Source organism: Phragmites australis, chromosome 18, assembly GCF_958298935.1.
Source record: "Phragmites australis chromosome 18, lpPhrAust1.1, whole genome shotgun sequence".
Taxonomy (NCBI): domain Eukaryota; kingdom Viridiplantae; phylum Streptophyta; class Magnoliopsida; order Poales; family Poaceae; genus Phragmites; species Phragmites australis.
The window spans coordinates 5534241-5548883 of NC_084938.1; the positions used below are offsets into that span (position 1 = coordinate 5534241).

Sequence of the window (14643 nt, forward strand, 5' to 3'; positions counted from 1 at the left end):
AAGCGTCAGAAGCATCAAGCCACTGTTAAAGTTAAGGACTCCAAGCTTGTAAGTCTTGCTGATACCTCCAAGTTCAACAATGCCGCCAAGGGTGAGACCAACAACGGCGCTAGCAACAGAAAGACCAAAAAGACTGATGATGGCATCAAGGCGATCCCCCTCAACCCATCTGAACCAACCAAGATGGTTAAGGTTGGGTCTAACCTCAATCCCAAATAGGAATTCGAGCTCATCACTTTCCTCCAGGAAAATCAAGATGTGTTCACGTGGCAACCGTCCGATATGCCTGGAGTCCCTAGGGAATTGATCGAGTATCGACTAGCTGTTAGGCCCAACTCCAAAGCTGTGGTGCAGAAGCAGTGAAGATTTGCAGAGGATAGGAAGCAAGCCATCCAAGAGAAGGTCGACAAACTCCTTAAGGCGGGCTTTATTCTAAAAGTTTGTCACCCCACATGGCTCACAAATCCATTTCTCATCAAGAAAGCTAATAGTATATGGAGAATATGCGTCGAATTCACCGACCTCAAAAAAGCCTGTCCAAAAGATCCTTTTCCTCTTCCATGCATCGACCAGATCATCGACTCTACATCGGGTTGTACATTGCTGTGTTTTCTAGATACCTATTCGGGGTATCACCAAATTAGCATGGGAATAGAGAATGACGAGAAAACTATTTTTACTACTCCTTTTGGTGTATTTTGCTATGTAAAGATGCCCTTCGGTTTAAAGAACGCCGGTGCTACTTATCAATGGTGTATTTAAAACTGTCTATAGCCCCAAATTGGGCGCAATGTGGAAGCTTATGTCAATGATATTGTAGTCAAGTCGAGAACCGGGGATTCTTTGATTGACGATCTCAAGGAGATATTTGACAACCTCAGGAAGTATCGTATGATGCTCAATCTGGAGAAATGCAAGTTCGGCGTTCTGTCCAGCAAGCTTCTTGTCTTCCTGGTGTCAAGTCAGGGCATTGAGACCAATCAACGCAAAATCGAGGCTCCTGACCAGATGTGGTCACCCCGAACACTGAAGGATGTTCAAAAATTAACAAGATGCACTGCAGCTCTTAGTCGATTTATTTCCAGGATGGGCGAACGAGGGATGCCTTTCTTCAAGTTGCTAAAGAAGCATGACCAGTTCGAGCGGATGAAAGAAGCGGAGCGCGCCTTCCTGGACTTAAAAAGGTATTTATCGTCTCCGTTAATTCTTACACTGCCTAACAAAAAAGAGGAGCTCTTTTTGTACATTGCAGCTACCCCACAAGTTGTAAGCACAATCCTGATGGTTAAACGAGATTGTCCCAAGAAGAGGACCAAGGTCCAGAGACCTGTTTACTATGTGAGCGAAGACCTACATTACACCAAGCTACGATGCCCGAAAGTGCAGAAGTTATTATATGCAGTCTTGATGTCTTCCCAAAAGCTATGACACTATTTCCAAGCGCACAGGATCACCATCGTGATGACGTACTTGCTGAAGGATGTCATACGCAATAGGGAGGCCATTGGATGAATCGCGCAATGGGCAATCGAGCTTAATGAATTTGACGTCGGATATGTGCCACACACAAGTGTGAAATCAGGAGTACTAGCGGAATTCATCGCCGAATGGACAAGAGTTGAAGAAACAAGGCCCAGTGTGGTCCAAGACCACTGGACGCTCTTCTTTGATGGGTCGCTCACGCTTCAGGGCTCGGGAGTTGGCATTGTACTCAAATCCCAAACGGGCGATGAACTCAGGTACATTGTTCAATTAGATTTTAAAGCTTCCAATAATGTTGCAGAATGTGAAGGACTGGTAAACAGGCTCCGCATAGCTACATCACTTGGAATTAGGTGACTTCTCATGAAAGGGGACTCACAGCTAGTCATAAACCAAGTTCAAAAATAGTACCAGTGCTTAGACGACAACATAGTGGCTTACTTGAAAAAGGTGCAAAAACTCGAGGAAAAGTTTGAAGGGATAGAAGTAACACACATCAGGAGGAGTGACAACTCCGGTGTAGATGAACTCACTAGACTTGCTTCTTCTCGAGCTCCAGTACATGTAGGAGTCTTCATCGAGAAACTACTCAAACCATTTATCCCAATAGTTTGATGAACGGATGCTACCCAACTTGATTAGTAGTCTGGTCTAGTCAGCGAGGTAGAACCCACAGACACGGATGCTGCACTACTCAAACGTGAACTAACTTGGATGACCCTGTACCAAGCCTATCTCGAAGGTCGAGACATCCCTGATGATGATGCATCTGCAGAGAAAATTTCTCGTAAGTTCAAGCTCTACGCATTGGTAAACGGCAAGCTCTACCGAAAGGGGAGTAACAAAATCTTGATGAAATGCATCACGCAGGAAGAGGGCAATAAAATATTACTCGATATCCATGGAGGCATGAGTGGTAATCATGCATCTTATCACACCTTGGTCGAAAAAGCTTTTCGCCAAGGATTTTATTGGCCCACTGCCATCTAGGATGCTTCCGAGCTGGTCAAAAAGTGCGAGAGCTACCAATTTTTTGGAAGTCATGCCACTCGACCAGCCCAGGGTCTGCAAAAAATTCCTTTTTCTTGGTCTTTCTCAACTAGGGCTTGAATATCCTGGGACCATTCCTGAGGGCCCAAGGTGGTTATAAATTCCTATTCGTGGCTATCAACACGTTCACTAAGTGGATCGAGGCCGCACCCGTGGGAAAGATAACAGCAGAAGTGGCTAAGAAGTTTATGAGGAGCATAATTACTCGATTCGGTATTCACATCAGATAATTACGGATAACGGTAGCCAGTTCAAAAGTGGGACCTTCACTGTGTTCTATGAAGAATTCAGCATCAAAACATGTTTTTGCCTTAGTAGCTCACTCACAAACTAACGGTCAAGTTGAACGTGCTAATGGTATAGTCTTGTAGGGCATCAAAACTCAGGTCTTCAACAGCCTAAAGGCTTACTCGAAATGCTAGGTGAAAGAACTTCCCTCAGTACTATGGGTCATTCATACTTTGACTAACAGGGCCACCGGTGAAATTTCGTTTTTCTTAGTTTATGGAGTAGAGGCAGTGCTCCCGACTGAGTTACAGTTCGGATCACAACGAGTGAAAAGTTACTCGGATGAGGGGCAAGAGATTTTACGAGTGGATGACATCAATTTACTCAAGGAGTATCGCTATCGAGCATCTATTCAAGCGGCTACGTATCAATAAGCATTGTGTAGATACCATAGTCAGAAAATTCAGCCTAGGAAACTTGCTACTAGGGATCTTGTCCCGCGAAAGATGTAGAAATAGGACCGGCGCCATAAGTTATCACATAAGTAGGAAGGATCTTACATAGTAGTGGAAGTTACTCGACCAGCATCAGTACAATTATCTACTCCAAACGGCAAGATATTCAAGCATTCATGGAACATCAACCAATTCCGACAATTTCATTCAGAGAAAAGGTAAAATATAGGTAGGTCAATTACATTTGATTTGACTACACATTTTTCTTTTTCTTCTAACCTACGTGGCTAGTGCAAAGCTGATGGAAAGAATCCGCCTAGCTCTTACAAACAGTGTAGGTTCCACTTTCCCTTGAATGAGTTAAAAGATCTGCTATACTCATCCCTCGAACATACAAACGGAGCCGTCAAGATCCGATATCGCTAGGCCTGATAGCGAGGCTGCCTCGGTCGCACGGCATGTCTGGCAAAAGTCGAGGCATCTCTACGGCATTATGACATGTCTAATCTCTGTAAAGAGGAGTGCATAGTCGTGATGACGCGTCAAATAAGAGTTGCAGATTTCTGATTCAAAAAATATAAAAAATTCAACCGGTAGCACCCTGTACTTATTGGATCGACAAGGATCCTTTCTTTTGTTTGTAACCCAGGCCCAAAAATTAGGTTGGTTTGTTAAACTGAGAGGAATATTTTTTATTGCTTCGATATCCATCTAGTAAAAAAAAATGAGTCCATTCATCATACGGCCCAACCTGTTATTCTCGGAATCTAGTAGTCCATTGCACCTCGTGTACCACCGTTTTATCATCCTCCTCCACAACACCTCCAGTTTGTAACTCCATAACTCCCTTCTAGCTTGTACCTTCATTGAATATAAGCAACATAGGTGGTTAATTTTTCTCAGTTGTCCAATCCATGTACCTCCTCCAAACCAAGATATCAATTATCTAGAACACGTCTTAGTAAATACCTTCATTTTCATGGTCTACTGCAACGCTAGTAGTCAGCTCTTATTGCTTGGGGTGAGGAGGATATCCCAGCTACTGCATATTTGAGCTCGTCTAATTTTTGCACAATAGCACCCACCCCAGATTCTTGCAATGACAAGGTGAATTCTTCACATAAGCTTTATAGTTTTAATAGTAGAACATTGGTGCTGCTGCCTAATGTCGTGCATATTGTGTATGTGTAGGTCGCATGTACGTGAAGTAATAGAAGTCCAGGAAGAGCGCATGCATGCATTGGAGTGTGATCAAGAAATAACTCCAAGCGAGAAGCAAGGTTCCAGCATGCGAGGAGATAATTTCTTAAAAATTAAATGGAGTCCGGATTTTTTTTGACCGCAAGCATGTACCAGCTCGGCAAGGATTCAGTTTCCTATTTACAAATGGCGTGCCAGCAGATAAAGAAATCCTCAAACGCGTTTGGACAGCGCACAGAAAATTAATTTGCTTGCTTAGCAAGGAAGGAAAGAAGGCATGTGAACTCAATAACGCACAGGACCCACATGTCATTGAGGCCACCTTGATTACGTGCCATTTGGCTTAACTCAATTTTGACCTTTTCTAAATGCCAGTTACCTGCTCATCTGCCCTCCTTTCTTAAACCAAACCAAGCGCTCCAAGCAAACGCGGCATCCCTGCATCATTGACTTTGAGCTGAGTGGTTGACTTCGTGGTTTGGAGGCATCGACCCATCATCTGGTTCTTGTGTTCTTGCTACAATCAATCGAGGTTTTGGCTGCTTCGGATTTCCTGCAAACATTAGCAGGTGATTGATTTGCTTTCTTTTCCCTGTTCGTCCTTCATCTTATGATTTCACAACGGCTGTTCTTGGGAAGACTTTTTTTTTCTTCCTCTGTGTGTGTATATAGGATTGCAGGATTTAGAGCTGTACCTAGCATGTGACTGAAAGGGAGTCCTATCTATATCTTGTTATGCAGGGTGCGAATTTGGTAGGTAGTTCCAGGGAATACTTGAACATTGCACTGAATTTTGTGAAAATTAGCGGTTATCCGGAATGGAGAACCAGCCAGGTCACCCTCAGCTCGGTATGTTGGATCGAGGGTTTCGCCCATTCCCTTCAATGTTGTTTCCGACGCTAGTTACAGAGCAACAACATCCCGTTTCTTCAGTCAACACAGCATCAATTCAGATGCCGCCTCTGCCATATCATCCCGAGCCAAACGGCAGTAGCATATGCCCAGCTGATGATGGCTACATCTGGAGGAAGTATGGGCAGCAGACAATTCCGGGTTGGAGATGCCCACCGATCTACTATGAATGCGCCCAAGCAAACTGCGGTGTCAAGAAATCGGTGGCATTCTCTGCGGATGGTCAGGTTCTTGAGACGGTTGTCAGGGGTAGTCACAACCACCCACGTCCATCAGAAAGGTGGCCAAGAGATGGCCGCGCTGGATTCGGACCAGGTTCTCAAGATTATGTGCTACCAGAGGTATCAGCAGCAGCAGGGATTTTAATGCCTCGGATGGGAGAGCAACTGCCCAGTTCAAGCAATAGCGAGGAAGACGATGATGGTGGAGCAACAGCCAACGGAGATTTTGCCGGTGATGCCAGTGCAACGGAAAGGTAATCTGATTTCTCTCTCTAGGCGTGTTAAAATTATAACTCTCTCCTAGTCTAATAAAACGGCAGATTTCCTGTCGTTTTTCTAAAAAAAATTGTACTTTCACTCAACAGACATGTGCGAGCTCCAGGTGAAAGGGTCACTGTGCAAACCGAGGGTGGAAATTCTCACCAAAGGTAAGCATATATTTTTGACAAAATCTGCTCTTTCCATCTGTCTCTTTTACCTTCATATGTTGATATGCTGTGGTCCACATGATACTGTTAGTGTAGTTACTATCTAAATTCTGAAGTTCATAAATCTGGCCAAACTTAATTTTCTTTGTGTACATTATCTGTAGCAATAAGTAATATTTTGAACTGACTAATTGATGGATAGTATTGTTATGGTTGACGTCAGCAATTCAATCTCCCACTCTCCTCTTTTAGGGGCATGATATGCGGTTCCTCTTATTCATTCTTATTGCCTTATGAAGTGATCAACAATAAGCAAAGGGGAAGTAACTGGAACATATGAGAAGTTGAGCCGTATATATTTCTTCTTCTCTTTAAATAGTTTTATACTTTTATTATACAAACTCGTCAAATACCAAGCCTAAAATGGAGGGCGGATCAGGGTTGGGAGCCTGGGAACAGATTCGTGTTGGATGGACTCAGCTTTTCAACAGGTGACAAGAGCTATCTCGGTAAAAATCTAAAATTAGACAATATATATGAGCGTATTTACCGAAATAGACAATATATAGTCGTATTTATTAATTTAGCATCCGTATTCGACGCACGGTATACCGATGTTTCGGTACACCATGTACCGAAAAAGCCATTTTCGGCACACGGTGTGCCGAATACGGTACTGTTGTATGTATTCGGCACATCGTATGTCAAAAATGGACTGTATTTGGCACACCGTGTGCCAAAAAACACTTTATTCAGTACCCACATGATCGTACATCGAAAAAGCAGATGTGACATGACCGTGTACCGAAAAAATGTTTTTCGACACACGGTGTGCCGAATATGGCACTGTTGCCCGTATTCGGCACACCGTGTGCCGAATACAGTTCATTTTCAACACACGATGTGCCGAATACGGGCAACAGTGCCGTATTCGGCACACTGTGTAACGAAAAACACTTTTTTAGTATACCGTGTACCGAATATGAATGCTAAATTAATAAATACAACTACATATTATCTATTTCAGCAAATACGCTCAAGTATTTTTTGTCTAATTTTGAATTTTGGCCGAGCTATCTTGTGTTCGATTTATTCCGTAAGTTGGATCATATTTTGGCTAGGTCAAGTGGTTCAGTTCAATTTTACGTTATGTTTATCACTAATTTAACAACATGCATTTTGTTCATAATTCTAAATTTCTAGTGCATGACTGCGGACTTTCCCTCTGAATGTTACACAAAGTGATATTCATAATGCCATATCTCTTATGCCAGTGAAAGAAGAAGATCAAAGTCCAAGGTGTGGGAGGAATTTAGTGCTGTGTTAAGCGATGGAAAAATTCGAAGTGCAGAATGTAAACATTGTAAAAAGCGCCTTAGTGGAAAAAGTTCGGGGGGAACAAGCCATCTGCGCCGACATCTCAAGATCTGTCCTGCACAACCTGCAACAGATAGGGTGAAGCAAGGACAGTCATCGTCACATCCTGATTCATCTGTTGAGAAGCATTGGAAATTTGATCAGGATAAATCTTTTGAATTGCTTATCAAGGTTTTAGTCTCCAATCTTTGTTCCTTTCCGTTGACAACCAGCACAACATTTAGGCAATTTTTGGCTGGCATCTGTCCCACATATGATGTGGTACCGCAAGGTGCTATACAGGAGAAGTTTCTCAGTATTTTTCAGAATGAACAGCTGAAACTGAAGATGGAAATAGCCCTTGCACCTGGGGGAGTTTTCCTGACAGTAGCAAATTGGTCTATTGAATATAAAGACTTCATCAGTGTGACGGTGCATTTTATTGACAAAGAATGGAACATGAATAGAAAAATCATCAGATGTACCTTTGCTGGGTGTGAGTTTGAGAATGAGTACTATGTTAGCATGTTTCCCGATTGGAAATCCTTCCGCAATATGACTACGGAAAATAGCACAGCAGCCGCAGAAGAAATAGTAAAAGAAGTAGTACCGAACTGGAATCTTGAGCGGAAGCTTTTAGGAATTTCATTTCACAAGTCATTGGTTGATGTACCTATTTTGGGCTTGGAAAACAATATTACAGAACAGAATTACCTCCTTGCCAAATGTAAGTTATTAAGTTTACCTTGCATAATAGGTGCTCTTCATGACTTTTTTGGTTACGACATCGACGAATCTGTCCTGGAAACAAGCCGGAACTGGTTTCAGTACATGACATGCTCCCCACTGAGTACGGATAAATACAAAGAAATCCTTTCACAGCTGCAAATAAACCGACCTTCTTTTGGTTCAGAGTACTGGCACTTGACTTTCTACTTATTGGAGGCTGCTTTGCAGTTTAACAAGGTTCTGACAAACCCTGAACGGATAAGTCTAGAATATTTTTCATCTAAGCCACCTTGTACACAGCTAAAAGTAGCAGAGGACTTTTGTGATGTTGTAAGGCCGATTTACCATGCAATTAAAGAGGTTTCCAGCCCTTGCAATGTGACATTAAATTCACATTTTCACGCAATTTGGAAGTTGAAGATAGCTCTGCTGGGTTCATCTAGAAAGGAAAATATCAACCAAGTTTTGAATGTTGAACAAATGCAGATGAAGTTTGATCAGCTTTGGAAGAAATGGTACCTATGGCTATCTTTAGCTGTTGTTCTAGATCCCAGATATAAAATCAAGTTTCTTGTTTTTCGCTTCAAGGAAGCTTTTGGTGGCCATGCCAAAAGGTACATCTTTGAAGTGCGTGGAAAGTTGTATGAGCTCTTTCTTCAGTACACTTGTCATGTTGATCAGCAAAATGGTGAGCATTTAAATCAGAGAAACAATGATTTACAGTTGGATACACATGGTAGTGTACCAGTACGTGACACCAGTCAAAATTACATTGAGCAAGCAGCACATGAGGAATTGGGAGAGCTCATTGGGTACCTTGAAGGAGAGATTATTCCTCAAAATGACCATTTTGATATTCTGAAATGGTGGAAGGACAATGCTTCAGTGTACCCAGCGCTTGCCCGGCTGGCACGTGATATCTTAGCAATACCTGTATGTGCAGTTTCTGCTGAATCTGCATTTCACGAAAATGATGAACGAGTGAGCCTTTTCAAACGAAAAATGAGCCCTGAAGTAGTTGAGGCCCTCATCTGTACCCAGGATTGGATCAAATCTTCAGGTACTACTAAAAGTCCTCATCTTTCAACATGTTTTCAACCTGTTTCATTTGCTAGTGGAAGAAAGAAAGGACCTGTAACTATAATGTTCCTTTTCTTGGTAAACAGAAATAAGTGATGACGATGGCGGAAACATAAATATGCCTACTTAACTCATGGCATGGTAAGCCTGCCATCTTCATGTATTGTTTTTCCATACGAATATCATTCAAGTTCTGAAGTAGATGATAAAATCCATAAACCTCTCACGCTTATTTTGTTTTATCATTTTTCTACTCGTAACTCAGTTTATTTATTGACACCCATTAAATAGATATGTTGTTCATAAGCCCCCCCCCCCCCATAAGACATCTCACCTCTCAGTTTCCACTATTTACGTGATCTCTTGAAGGAAACCCTGTTAAATGTCTTAGATCTTGGTTTTTTTGCTGCAGTTCAATTCATACAAATGAAGAACTCATCGAAGACGGTAGAAGAACTTGTGAGTGCAGTGGTGAAAGCATATGAAGAATATCCGACGGATCGGTCCAATCATGTCTTTCTCACTCAACAATCTTGCATGAGAGAAATTATACGAGAGAAGGGCAGCCAACACTACGTCATTCCACATATGCAGAAGAAAATGCTAGAGAGGAATACGAGCTTCCAAGAAGTCTAAAATGTGATACTCATATTGTAGAAGAAGCCAGGGTGTACTTGAATTAGTCTTCTGTAGTTTTAATTTGGCTTTTTGGTTAGCTACTTGTTCACTACTTGATCAAGATGTTTTATGGACTAAATCAAATTGTAGTTTAATTTCTGATGGAATCACAAAGAACATCATATGTTTACGCATGTTAATTTCCTCATGTAAACTAGGCCATGCGTGCATATTGCTAACACAAGTAACAAAAGATAGGAGAAATTTGATCTCAAAATAAGAAAGGAAGGTAAATTTTCAGAAAGGTTGTTCGGATTCCTTCAAACTCATCGTCGGTAGTAACTTCCTCCTCCCCATCGGCAGCGGTGACCACAACTTCCATGGTGTCTTCAACCATGCTCATGAGTTCGTAGTTGATCTTGCCCTCGGCGATGGCTGCAACTTCCAGAGAGTCTTGAACCGCCATGTTCATGAGCTTGTCATCCCCGTCGTCGTGGCCATCGCCTTCGGAGTCTTGAACCACCATGTCACCATCACCATCGGAGTCTTGAACCACTATGTCGTCATCACTAGCACAATGTCCATTGTTCTCATCCTCGGAGTCTTGGACCACCATGTTCATGAGCTCGTTGTCGTCATCGTTGTGGCCACGACAGTCACCGTGGCCGTTACTTTTGCCTTGGGAGTCTTGAACCACCATGTCGCTATCACAATGGTCATCGCTCTCGCCCTCGGAGTCTTGGACCACCATGTTCAGGAGCTCATTGTCGCCATCGTTGTTGTCGTGACAGTCGTCGTGACCATTGCTTCGGCCTTCGGAGTCTTGAGCCACCATGTCGTCGTCGTGTTTCTTCATTGTACAGCTTCTGTATGGTGCAGCTTGCACCTGTTTGCATTTAAACATGCATGCATGCCAGCCGTCCAACTTCAATAGAAATGATGTGAATCTTGCAGCTGTTGCATCCATACATGCTGTTAATGGCGCGCATGGAAGAAAGTGTAGTGGAGTAATTAGCTCAGGGCAAAAGGGTCAAGAAACTAGCTAAAATACATGAGAGAAAGTGTACGCCTTACAAAGTTGAACAAATGCAAAACTGAAGTGCGCCCTATAAAGTTGAACGGAGGGAGTATATTGTAAGTCAGCCACCAATTGGCCATTGCACAATGCATGTTAGTTTGATGTGCAACCATCAATTCCACATGGATTCAACATGCAACCAGTAATTGCATGTGACTTGAGCTCAACCGAATTGTTTAGATTTTTAACCTGATTTATGGAATGTCAATAAATTCTCAATGAACATTAATAAAGTCTCAATGAACATCAATAAATTGTCATATAGGAATCTCTGAAAAAAGAAACCCATGCTATGATTTTCAAATATTTCTTACTTTCCCAAGTTTCTGGATGAGGATAATAGGATCTAGGTTTCTGGCTCATTCCTATTTCTAAATCAATAATCTGTAGTGCTTTTGCCTTTATCATGTATTCCTGGGAGGCTTTCTTTTTTTTTCTTTTTTCTCTGGGTATTGGTACTAAGCCGCTTTTACATCTCTTCATCTTCAGCTGCAAAGAATTTTTTTTCTTCAAAGCTCAAAGGAAAAGGCCTGACCTTTGAATTGGGAATAGAATGGATCCAAAGGGTTCCAAATCAATTATCTTAATCTGAAACAGTATTCTTTAACAAAGATATATCACTTTGCATGAAGTCAGAATGAGTCCCTTGCCCTCCTCATTTTTATGATAAATATTCCTTAAGTAGTTTTTTAAAGACCAGACACCCCTTATCTAGAGCCTTCATTGGAGGCTATTTTTACGGAGGCATGTGACACCAGGTGTCAGTGTAAAGAATAGCGGGGTCCCTCATGGGCGGATCCACCCCGGTAAGATATCAGCAAGTACCGCGTGTCATGTTTTATCCAAAACCATAGTTCTCCCACACGACTAGTCGGCAACCATGCAACTAAGCTCTCCAACCAAGCTCCGCGACCAATCTCCAGGTCACAGGAGCAAACCCCGCGACCAGTCCCCTTTGGCCGCAGAGCAGGTATGTGTCCAAACATTCTAAATCACAATAAATACCTTTTCACTCAAGTATTTCCCTTCCCCATGTCCTCTTTCGGATCATCCAAAGCATGGCCGGTGTAGAGCTGCCGTGTCCCGTCCCGTAGCATTAAAAGCTGTGGGACAACCTGACGGGCGTGGCAGGAGGACTTTTTGTAGGTGCGCAGGCGGCGCGTGGGACGGGACAGGGTAGTCTAGAAGACCGGGATGACACAGGCGGTGGAGCGATATGACAGGCTCTGTAGCGCTGTAGAGCAAGTGGATACGTCTGCTCTTAGTAGTGATGGGCCTAGGTAGGAAGCTCTAGCTAGGCCTGAGTCTATGTCTTGACTCACGTGTAAATCCTCTCTCCCTCTGATATATAAAGGGAAGAGTATCAGGCTTGTAAACGGGGAAGGAGGCCTAGAAGGAAAAGAGGCCGAGAAGAAAGCTGCTCAAAAACATCATTTGTACCTCACTTAGACAACAAGAAGAAGAATACACAGGATGTATGGCTATTACCCTGAGTGGGGCCTGAACCTGGATAAACCCCGGTGTTCTTGAGTCACACACACAGCCGGATCCAACATACGAATCCCAAACAAAGATCACGCACATATCGTCCGATACACCCCGGAATCATTGTCAGGGATTTACCCTCGACATTTGGTGCGCCAGGTGGGGGGCGCGTTTCCGAGTTCTGGATTCAAGTTGCTGTAAGGTGTTCTTCATTGGGTACGATCCATACAGAGCCGATATGCCCCAAACTCAGGACATCGGATTAGGATCCGAGGGCTCCGGGAGGCTGCTGAGGCATCCATGCTCCCGGCGCCAAGGAGAGCTCACGGACTGCAAGCTCTGGGGAAACGGGTTCCTTCGGTGGCAGCCCCACCCGGAGGATCACTCACCGCGCAAGGACTGCGCCCCCAGCCTCGTGGCGTGAACCAAAACCATCGGACAGGTATGATTCGATCCGACAAAAGAATATCAGGGAACTAATCGTGTGTGTCTTTTCTCCGAGCAGGCTCAACCCTACGACGAATAGAAGGGTCTACACCTCAAACTTCAGGCATGAGTAATGACCACTCCCCACGAGAAGGGGGAATCCTTGTTCTACCTTGCAGGATTTCAAAGGGTCACGGATGTGGTACTGGTCGCTAAGCGGGGCAAGCTTCCTCCCGACCAGGAAGGAGCAAGCACAGGACCATGCATCGTCAGGTACATGGTTCAATTCCTTTTTTTCTAGTTGTTAAATGCGAAGTGGAGTATGAGGGCCTCTTAACCGGAACACGAGCATCGCCCATGCGGGGAGAAACACCTACTAGTGATGAGGGACTCACTACCCGGTGAAACCCCGTTGCCAAGGGGTCTTCAGTGCTCGGACCGAACGATGGCGACATACCTCTCCGAAGTGAGAAAGCTAGAGCAATGCTCCATCGGCTGGGAAGTTACACACGTCCCTCGCAAGGATTTCTTCCCTGGCCGATAGGCTGGCTGAATGTACTTAAAAGTGCCTAGAGGGGGGGTGAATAGGTTTTTCTGAAAATTAAAACTAATCAGTGGATTAAACAGATGCCGGATACTCCGGTCTGTCCGGAGTATCCGATCTAGTCCGGAGTCTCCGGTCTATATAGGATCTCGAGAACAACTAAGAATTAACAAGAACAGCTAGAGTGTAAAAGGTGATACTAAATCTACTTAACAGCACAAAGCTTAAACAACAATAGACACTAGCAAGATGATCACTAAGACTAATTGTATGGAAAAATCTCAAAGCTACACAATTAAATAAATTGCACAAATGAAGACACAAGGGATTATCCTGGAGTTCGGCCACCTCACAAAGAAGTACCTATGTCTCCATTGAGGAGCTCATAAAGAGCTGGGTCTTCTCCAACCCTATCCTCTTCTAGCGACCACAAAGATCAAGCTAGAATTTCCTTACTCAAGTTGATGTCGATTACAAACTTCCCGTGGAACTCCACAAAGATTGGGTGCTCTACGGGCGATGCCTTGCCGTCTAGAAGCACAAGGCTCCAAGAGAAATGATCACAGCGAATTCTTGATGAAGAACTCAATGCTCAAGTGTCTCAACTTCACTCCAAACACAATCTCACTAAATTTGCTCAAAACTAAGCACTAGAGATGTTTGGAGGGACTTTAAATGCTCTTGGAAGGCTTTATGAGTGTGGAGCTCAGCAGCAACAGCAAGCCATTAATGCTTAGGGGTGTGGAAGTATATATAGCTCACTCTCAAAAACTAGCCGTTACTGTTCTGACACACCTACCCTGGAGTATCCGGTGAACACCGGAGTCTCCGGTCTAAAATCCAAAACAGTGTCATAACGGTCACAGAATTGTGTCAGAACTAGCCGTTACGGTTCTGTTAAGTTGCCGGAGTCTCCGGTGAACACCAGAGTCTCCGGTACTGACAGGGCTACCACACAGACAAGGTCCGGAGACTTGCCGGACACTCCGGCTTCTCCAGGTACCGGAGTATCTGGTGAACACCGAAGACTCCGGTCTTTTTTTTAAAAAGAATAAATACTAACCGAGCCACCCTTGCCGGTGTCTCCCTCGGAGACTCCGGTAAAAACATTCTTTCTTACCGGAGTATCCGGTGAACACCGGAGACTCCGGTCTTTTTCCAACAAAAATAAATACTTAACCAAGCGACCTCTGGCGGAGTCTCCCTCGGAGACTCAGGCCTAAAAACTCACCGATACCGGAGTGTCCGGTGAACACCGGAGACTCCGGACAATTAGAAATTCAGAACCGAGCCTCTTCTGGCGGAGTCTGTCTCGGAGACTCCGGCCTAAATACTGAGGACCGGAGTTTCC

At 43.8% G+C, this 14643-nt stretch overlaps 1 protein-coding gene across 2 annotated transcripts; it reads left to right on the forward strand.

Annotated features, from left to right (window-relative positions):
- Positions 1 to 4759: 4759 nt before the first annotated feature.
- On the forward strand, positions 4760 to 9953 carry LOC133899085 (zinc finger BED domain-containing protein RICESLEEPER 2-like). 2 transcript variants are annotated; one of them, XM_062340010.1, is made up of 6 exons: positions 4761 to 4984; positions 5157 to 5802; positions 5914 to 5976; positions 7251 to 9121; positions 9228 to 9282; positions 9554 to 9953. In XM_062340010.1, the coding sequence occupies exons 2-5, from the start codon at positions 5234 to 5236 to the stop codon at positions 9269 to 9271; spliced, it is 2547 nt and encodes an 848-aa protein (XP_062195994.1). In that variant the 5' UTR covers positions 4761 to 4984; positions 5157 to 5233; the 3' UTR covers positions 9272 to 9282; positions 9554 to 9953. The 2 variants fall into 2 exon arrangements, with proteins under 2 accessions (XP_062195995.1, XP_062195994.1); XM_062340011.1 differs by lacking the exon at positions 5914 to 5976 and having other exon boundaries at positions 4760 to 4984.
- Positions 9954 to 14643: the final 4690 nt, after the last annotated feature.